At 42.4% G+C, this 9320-nt stretch overlaps 1 protein-coding gene across 2 annotated transcripts in view; it reads right to left on the reverse strand.

Moving 5' to 3' along the window:
• Positions 1-5875, reverse strand: part of FBN1 (fibrillin 1) — a 291935-nt gene extending 286060 nt beyond the window's left edge. For both annotated transcript variants that reach the window (XM_088472976.1, XM_088472975.1), the window contains exon 1: positions 5703-5875. In XM_088472976.1, coding sequence (XP_088329102.1) covers positions 5703-5875 — 173 coding nt within the window. The remainder of the gene's footprint in view (positions 1-5702) is intronic.
• Positions 5876-9320: the final 3445 nt, after the last annotated feature.

A 9320-nucleotide genomic window follows, 5' to 3' on the forward strand; every position in this document is an offset into this window, starting at 1 on the left:
TTTACATGCCCCTCTGTGTGCAAGTAGCTGGAAGGAAAGGGATCGGTATGATTTACAGCCGGACGCATGCCCGGCGGTTCAAATCCCGAAGTCCGGCAGTGAAGATCCCGACAGGCTAGTATATTTTCTATTTACTAACCTAACCTCCCCCCCTAACCCTAACCCTCCCTTAGGGGTGACTAACCCTAACCTCCCCCCCAAGTGCCTAAACTCAACCCCCTTCCCAGTAGCCTAACCCTAAATCTCCCGGGGGGTGTCTAACCCTAACCTCCCCCCGGGGTTGCCTAAGTCCCCATCGGGAGCCCCAAACCTAACCCTCCCCCCACGGCTGTCCGTGCCTGGCTTACCTTCGATCGGTAAGCCGGGTGTCGGGCTCCCGGCGTAGGTCTAATGACAGGCGTCGGGATTTCAACATTAAACACTTGCCGGGATTACGCAGTCGCGAAGTCGGCGGTCGGGATTTCGTCCGCCGGCTTCCCGACTGCTTCCTGGAAGGAAATTATATGCACAGTGTGTATGACCATAAGTCCCAAGTCTAGGATATCTGTTATTGTGTGCCTATGAATAGTAGGCATACATATGGCGGGATGCGGACAGGATGCTGGTGGACGGGATGTCGGACGTCAATATACCAACACCAGAATCCCAGCGTCCGTCAGAATGCCGACGCCACCATCCCGAAGAGATGAAGATACCGATGTCGGCATCCTGACCACCAGTATCCCAATGGTAAAGTATGCGGGTAAGGCCAGGGATGGGGGGGGGGGAGTTAGGTTTATTGGCCTCCCAGGGTGGGTTAAGCACCACCCGGAGAGGGTTAGGTTTAGGGTGTGAAAGGGGGGGTAGGCACCACTGGGGGGGTTAGGGTTAGGCACCACCAGGGGGAGGTTGGGGTCAGGCACCACCGGGAGAGGGTTAGGGGGGAGAGGGGGAGGGTTAGGCTACTTTCCAGCCCCTGGCGTGATCCTGAACAGTGGGATCCTGAACAGCGGGATGCTACTGCCGGTCTTCTTACCGCCGGCATCCTGACCCCCGGTCAATCATATGTATTCCCATAAGGCTAACTCACATTTTTGGATAAACTGGAAGTTACCTGTGTGAGTGCTTAATATATTATCTTATCTGTTGAACTGTACTACATTATAAGCATATTATAAAAGGATGTATACTGTATATGCGGTTTAAAATCTGACAGATTTTGCGTTCATGATAACTGAGAGAAGGATGACTGAATAGGAGGACATAACTTTATAAATTGTAGTTTGTGATCATTGACATGTAATAGTTGGTTACTTAACAGATATGTTAAGAGATGTCTCGTAAGCTTGTCAAGTGTTATTCTATTTGTGTTAATTATTTAATTAGAATAACACAGTAAAAAAGGAGTCATTCATTTACAAGGCACCACATAATTCTACAGTGCTAACCAGAAGGGAAATACAGTATAACACAAAGATGTAGAGGAAAGCCAAAGTGCAAAACATTCAAGGGACACAATTGTAAGAACAGCAAGACATTAGGCATGATGCCATACATAAGACAATGAGTATAACAAATAAGTGTCATACATAACTTGCAGGAGGCTTGATACTAGGATGCACAGATGGGCGAGATGAGAGCAAACAAGAAGACAGGAGTAGAGAGGGATATATTTGTGAAAGCTTACAATCTAATGGTGAGTGACAAGGCTGACAAGGAGGTTTGTATTTGGATAGAGGAAAGCTGAGCTTGCAAAAGTGGAGTTAGATGGGAGACTGGTAAGCTGTGATGAACATGGGGTTTCATTGAGTGGAGAGTCGATTGGGCGTGGAAGGGAATTGCATCAGTTGGGTGCGGCACGGGAGAAGTCTTGGAGTTGAGAGTGTAATGTGGTTATCAGTAGGGAGTAGAAACACCTGCCATTGGCAGACTGGACCAGCCAGGGGAGATTGTGGTATAACATGAGATCAGAGATGTAGGGGTGAGGCCTTTGTAGATGATGCTGATGACTTTGAATGTGATCTTCACTGATCCAGGAAAATCAGACTTGTCTTTTGCTTTGAGAATGAGTGAAGTGGACAGAGAGATGGGTTAGAGTAAGGCCAGCACTGGCATATATTATAAAATGGTAATGATTTATTGACATCTATTAAATATTTTTATCCATTCATCAATTTCAAATGCAGGGAAAATGCAGCAGTTTTAATATAAATAATCTGATTTATTTGTGTCGTTTTTATAGAGCTAGAATGCTTTCACAATGTGAGTACCATACTGTAGCTCTTAGGTTGAGTACAGTAATCTCTGCATTTAACATATGTTTCTAAGGATATCTCAGCACATATAAATGGATGTTTAAATAAAACTCAAACACTTGTGAAAACAAATATAATAATGTCAACTTGCAATCAGATGCAGCGCATTTTTTAACACTTTTTGTCCCATTTCAGTGTACCTGACATGTATCAACACAGTTGAAAAACTAAAATTCATCTTTATGGGAGTGTTTTGCAAAGTAAATAAGAGTAATAAACGCTCAGCTATGCAATTGGCTTCATCAAGATAATGACATTGTTATTTTTATCACCGACACATTTAAAAAAAAAAAACTTATGACAGGAATTTGTATAAAATGCATATTAAATATGTGCATAAATACAATGTGGCTTTCTATGGGTTTTTACTTGTCATTTTTTACATGCAATAAAAAAGCAATGCAAACTATTATGCAGCTTTAACTGTTTGATGCCCTTTCAGCTCCCCTTACTGGCTGCAGGGCACCACTGTAGTACCTGAAGCTTTTACATTCTACAGATGGCCCTCTACATCATCATGGAGAATATAGCCCAATATAAGGATTTCCAAGTGACAGTAAAACTAGAGATCTTTCCCCTTTTTAAATGTACACATATTTGAAAATCCTCTTCCATAAACAAATGTGAGGAAATCCATCAAACCATGTTATACATTAACGCTTTCCCAATATATTCCAAAAATAAATAGCCTCTGTGTTCAAAATGTAAAAGTAGATTAAGATTAACAGAACTGTAATACAGCTCTTGCCCAAAAAGAGCCTCACATAAAAAGTCATTTGGAGTGTTTTGATAATCTACAACTTAAACTGATGCAATATATGTTACAGGAACTCCAAATATTAATGCTAAAGTATGTTAAAACAGATCAATCTTGTACTAAGCAAATGTGTTTGAAAATACTTTCCAAAATAAATGATGGAACTTTTGTTATCTGTGAGTAAAAATATTGCACATAGCTGACATATTTTGGCATGTGCTCTGTATATCCTGTCATTTCTATACAGACTGTCAGAAAAATCCTCCAATGTAATCTCAGTCCAGTGGTTCCATAGCAACTTTGTAATATTACACATTCACATACTATTACATGGCAAATCTACCCTTGAACTCCTTCAGGAATTTTAAACGATTATTTTCTACTTACATTTGATTCTCTGGGAGCCAATCATTTATAAGTTTGCATTTTACATTTGTGGTATAATCAAAATGAAGGTGATCATGTAAAATGAAAAGTAATACTACAACAGGTATATTATATAGGGGGAGTTGCACTTTTTACATATATAAAAGAGACTGGCATATGTATAAACTTGTAAAAGAGCATAAAAGATTACCATTGTATATGGCTGTGGTTCTCAACTTGTGGTACCCCAGGGGTACTGGCTATGACAGTCCGGGGTACTTGAACATTTTCAGTAATGGTGGGGTGGGGAGGAGCAGGAAATCCAGATAATAATAAGACACAGTGAAAGCAATGTTCTAAGGATCTTTAGTCCCATGTATCACAGTAGGAACGTTGTTTATACCACATTTATTGCTTTTATATATAGTTATGTCTAAACATTTTATCTAATGGTAATCACTTTCATTGCAAATGTTTTGCTTTGCAAATGTTGGAGCAAGTAACGCAAATGGCCTGCCATGGGGTACCCAGTGGAAAATGACAGAGAATCACTGGTACTGTATATGGCTACTGCCCTGTTGCAGACGCTGGCAGCTCACTAAGGGGGAGATGTATCATGCCTAGGAGAGATATAAAGTGGGAAGATATAAAGTACCAACCAATCAGCTCCTAACTGTCATGTTATAGGCTAATTGGTTGGTACTTTCTCTTTTTCCAAGGCTTAGTACATCTCCCCCTGAATACCTATACACAAATAGAAAATTAATATTAAGAAGGTCACAAACCAACTTACACACAAACTACTAGTACAAAATGGACTTACTGTACTTTTATATTGCTAGATAAAATGGGAAGCTATTCCTTGCCAGCCTCATTACATTGATCAATGATCATATTAAGGCAATGTACTCAGCATAGCGATTTTAGATATTCTAAATAATTTCTCTACTATTTTTCTGGGGAAGAGAAATGATGTTGTACCCGATATTACTCGGATAACTATGATATGTTGCTCCATTTACTATTACAAATTAGTTTTGTATCAACTGATAAAGTAGGCATTTAAGAAAATGGGTTAACTGTTACTTATAAAAATAGAGATTGAAAATGACACATTATGCATAACACATAATCAGGAGTATATTTCAACAAGTTATTATTATTATGGAGATGTAAATGGTCAGTTTTCTCCAGATACACTGACGTACAGTATGACTGCAAGAAAATGTTTTAATGGCTAATAGGTAAATTCCAACTGGCATCTGCTGGGGGACTGGTGATTTAAATAATCTCATGTGCACCAAGTTCTATGCACCATATACTGTAAGAGTATGCCAATGAGAAGGAGTATATCACTGTACAAGAGCTCTGATTGTGATGTAAGGGACCACTCCCCTCTCCTGTAATCCACATAATACAGCATGTAAATCCCACTGTTTGTATAATATAGAAACCACCCTAGTGATTAAGGGCTGAAAAACCTAACATTTGTATCTGTTTAAGGACTCTTAAGTAGCTCTCTGCAGAAAAATGACATTCTTCTTGTCTGCAGCACAGATCTGGAATAATAAGTGGTCCTGGCAAGTTTATAAGGCATCATTTTATGCTCATAGATAAACTGTACTGTATCAACATCAAATATATTTACAGAATCAGTCAAAATGACATTTTCAACCCACAACAAGCGACTGTTTGTGCATGTTATATACAATACTATGTACTGTATATGAGCCTTCTCAGTGTCCAATACCAACCATTGTGTCCAGTAACTATGACATGATGGCAAATGTGTATGTCACTGTATGGATAAAAAGCTGCTAGGAAACCCCCTTTATTGTGGTATATTTCAGATATACATTTCAAATTAAATGTACATAATTGTGTACAGGTCATTATACAAACTAAGATCAGTTTGACAGCTGTGAAACAAAAGCAAAAAGATAGTTTTTAAGAACCTTCTGGTTGTATACTACAAGTCCAGTGCAAACAAGCAACCCTATATGTGTGTATATAAATACTGTCACTATTAGCAATAAAAAGCAACACAACGTCAAGGTGCATGCAGAAAGCAAAGTCTCAGCCTTGCTGCGATTATTGTGCATAGAAATCACGGCTTATACTGCAGCCTATAACACGTGGTTTAGCAGCTCTACAAGTGAATCAAACTTCACTTCAGGAGACGAGTGTCAGTTCTATGCACCCATACAGTTATAGCACAGGAGGACCACAGCTGGACATGGCAGGGTCACTTCTGTAATTACAGCAAATAAATAGTCAATAATTACCCTTTGAGCACATCATGCGCTGCTCCAGTACTTCCACCCCTTCTCTTAGCCCTGGTGGCTCTGGCATCCTTCACTGTCACAGTGGCCACATCCTTGTCAGCCCCTTGATTTGCACTGGAGGACAGGAACGCTATAAATCCAACAGCCAGCCTCAGCAGGCTCCCCAGCCGCATCCTGGTGCTGTTCACAGGGGCTCCTTCTCCTGATACACTGCACACTCAACCCCCTGACTCAGATCTGTTGGCTCCAAAAGGTCCTGTCCAAAAACACATAAATAACAGCTCCTCTCAGATTAGGTGGCAGCTGAGAGACTACAGAAGAAGAAGAGACACAAATAAATTGATCTACAAACCCAGTTTTTTTTTTTTTTTTTAAAGTCAAAACTACTGTAACTTCTTCTATCTACTGTACTTCCAAAATAGCATTACGCAGGCAGAAGGTTGCGCTGCCCTACCCCCAGAGCGCAGACTTTCCGAGCAGTAACAGAGAAAGCAGAAGTTCCAGGTTACCTTCAGCATGCACCTAAGTCAGCATATGTCATGTTCCTTGTGGTGTGGGGACAGATGCTATTTAGAATTTATAGAACAAAGTGGCCGTTAGGGACAATAAACCAGATGAAAATCTTAGTGGCAGTGAGGGAACCCGCCCAGAAACATCAGGCAGGAGCTGCGGCTGCTCCTACAAGCCACAGGCTCAGCCTTTCTTGGCTGGAGCAGCGTGTGAGCTGTGAGGCTGTCCGGGGGCTGAGTGTGACTGTAATGCACGGGGCTCTGCCTGCAGATCACCACAGTGGTGCAATTGGGGAGGCTGCTCATGTTCCCACCTGCAGCATTACATGTCATTGTCAATGCAAAACCAAAATGCTGAGAATGCAAGATGCTGCAGAGATGTTTTCGAAAGCACCAACATGCTCAGCAATTAAATGTACTTTTTATGTACAATGTACTTTGTCCCAACTTATTTAAGCCATCTCACACGCGGTAATTAGTGTGTTTGTAGGGCCTATTAGGGGGGGGGGGGGGGAGTTAGTGGCAAATGTTGCCCACAAGTTGCATATTCTGTATCCACACTACCAGTTGGCTGTCCCTTTTGTTTGCATGTGATGTAGCTTTGTGAGTTCTATCCATACTTAATACTTTTATTATTAACCACAGAAAACTGTTACACATTGCACACAAAATTATACAATTACCATATTATTTGCAATTGTGCATATGAGAACATTTCTGGTTACACAGGGTGTCCACACAAAGATGCTGAGGCAATCGGCTCAGATGGTATCAGAAATGTGCAGTAAAAGTGATGGCGTTCATAGGAGGTTACTAGAAAAATGGTCCGTACCAGTGCCGGCTCGAGAGCTGTTCCAGTGAAATGGCCGAGCAGGGGCAGGCGTGGGTGACTCTCTCAACCTGTCACCCACACCTGCCCCTGCAGATGCCAACTACACCTGTCCCGACAGGCTCTCTCAACCACCAGACCTACACCCAAAGACTCTCTCACCCTGTCATCCACCACACCTGTCCCCGTAGACATTCTCACCCTATTAAACACCACACCTGTCCCCACAGACACTGAGGCTACAGCTGGTGCTGGTGCAACCCGCAGCTGAGAGCGAGGGAGGTACTGGGAGGTCCTCTCTCTTCTCTTCTGCTACCAACAGGTCAGGTCAGTCTCCTTTGGAGGGCTGGGGCAATCAATGTGGGGCCAATTCATCATTACTAAAAAATCTCTGTAGATAATTAGGTTTAGAACTCGTATGGAGTGTGGAAATTAACACAGACAGACTTAACCAGGTGATATCAGTGATATCTCCTGCGTTAACTGTGTTTATGAATACCAAAAAAACTGTAAATTAATGAAAAAGGTCCTTAAAGCCATTAGTTTGGTGTTGATGAATAGGCCTCTGTGTGTTTTAGTTTTCTCCTATCAGGGTCAATGAGTTTGTTTTTTTCCCTCGGGTGCCAATGTGTTGGTTGTTTTCCTATTGGGGCCAATGTGTGTTTTTTCCCAATTAGGGCCAATGTGTTTGGTTGGCTTTCTTATCGGGGCCAGTGTTTCATTTTTTTCCTGTGAGGGACAATGGCCCTCATTCAGAGACGCTCGCAAAAAGCGAGCGCTCGTTCTGAATGAGGGCAGCTGCTTGCTTTTTTTACTGTGGCCTCCTGATCGCTAGCTAAGCTGTGGGTTACCACCCACAGCTTCAGCGGCCAACCAGGGTGATGGTCGCGATGGTCAAGACCATCGCGACCATTGGGGCTTGCAACGACACCCTAATTTTGGGTCTCGGCAACCGCAAGCCCCAGGGAGCTTCCTGCTCTGATCGAGCAGGAAGCTCCCCACTAACATCACTGCTGATGTCAGTGCGGCCGCCCACAAAACAGCAGGCGTTCCGTCAGGAACGCCTCCATTTGTGTAGTAGCCTACAAAACGGGGCGAGCTGTCGATCAACATCGACAGCCGCCCCTTTTGTAGTGAGCTCCAGAGCGAGAGAGTAATTCTCTCTCGCTCCGGGGCTTGCGCACGTGCAGTGCGGCCGCTGCGCGTGCGCATGGCCTTAACATTGACCCAGTTGCGAGCGCTCAGCGCTTGCGACCAGGTCTGAATGAGACAAAATGTGTATTATTTTTTCCTGTGGGGGAGAATGTGTTTTATTTTTTCCTGTGGGGGTCAATGTGTGTGTTTTATACTTGTGGGGGCCAAAGTGTGTGTTTTGTAATAGTAATAATAATAATAACAATAATAATAAATAAAAATATAAATTCTGGATGGGGTAGGAGGGGCACTCCAAAGTTTCTCACACAGGGTACTAGTAGACCTGGGGCCAGCCCTGGTCCATTCCATAGAGCTGGTGTACTTTTTCCATGGTGTGATCGATGATGGCGTATAAGAATGCATCAATCGGTATTACAATGTGCACGAACACTAAATATGGGCGTTTCAGATCTTGCACATTCAGCCACACAGATGCACACAAGGCAAGGTATTTGTTGCAGCAGTTGCATAATCTCACAGGCAGGCGACCACCAATAGTCGCTGCGGCGTGTGAGTCAGAATCAGGCCCAAAAAGGTTCACTTACAAAGTGTAAATGTGACTGTGCAATGTAGTTCTCTACCTAGGGGGTGATTCAAAGTCAAACATAACAGTTGCCTGTTTCCATATGGTGAAACATAACATCGATCATCATCAAATCAAAAACTGCTCCCGTCTTGTTGTCAACACAGAATTTATGCTTAATAAGGAATGTATTGCAAAAACACATTTAACATAAAATGGATTCATCTTATAGTGGCATGCTTACTTGTGCTTGCTGTTCCACCGGGATCCTGCACCCAACCCCACATGTACTCGTAAGATACAAGCAACGCAATATACTCTGCAAGTTATGTACATACACAACGCCACAAACGTTAAATTTTGTGCAAAATCTGCTTGCATCTAATTCACCCCACGTGCATACTGTAAATTGGCACTCACCGCTTTTGATAACTTGCTCTGTAAAATAGGCATATGCTTACTTTTCTGGACTGTGGGTCTTTCTCATGGCTCATGGCTTAAAGTGTAAAAATATAGTTTCAAAATTCTACTTACACAGGGCAGGCACGTGCAATTTGGTCACA

Source organism: Taudactylus pleione, unplaced genomic scaffold, assembly GCF_031769625.1.
Source record: "Taudactylus pleione unplaced genomic scaffold, aTauple2 ptg000129l, whole genome shotgun sequence".
NCBI lineage: Eukaryota > Metazoa > Chordata > Amphibia > Anura > Myobatrachidae > Taudactylus > Taudactylus pleione.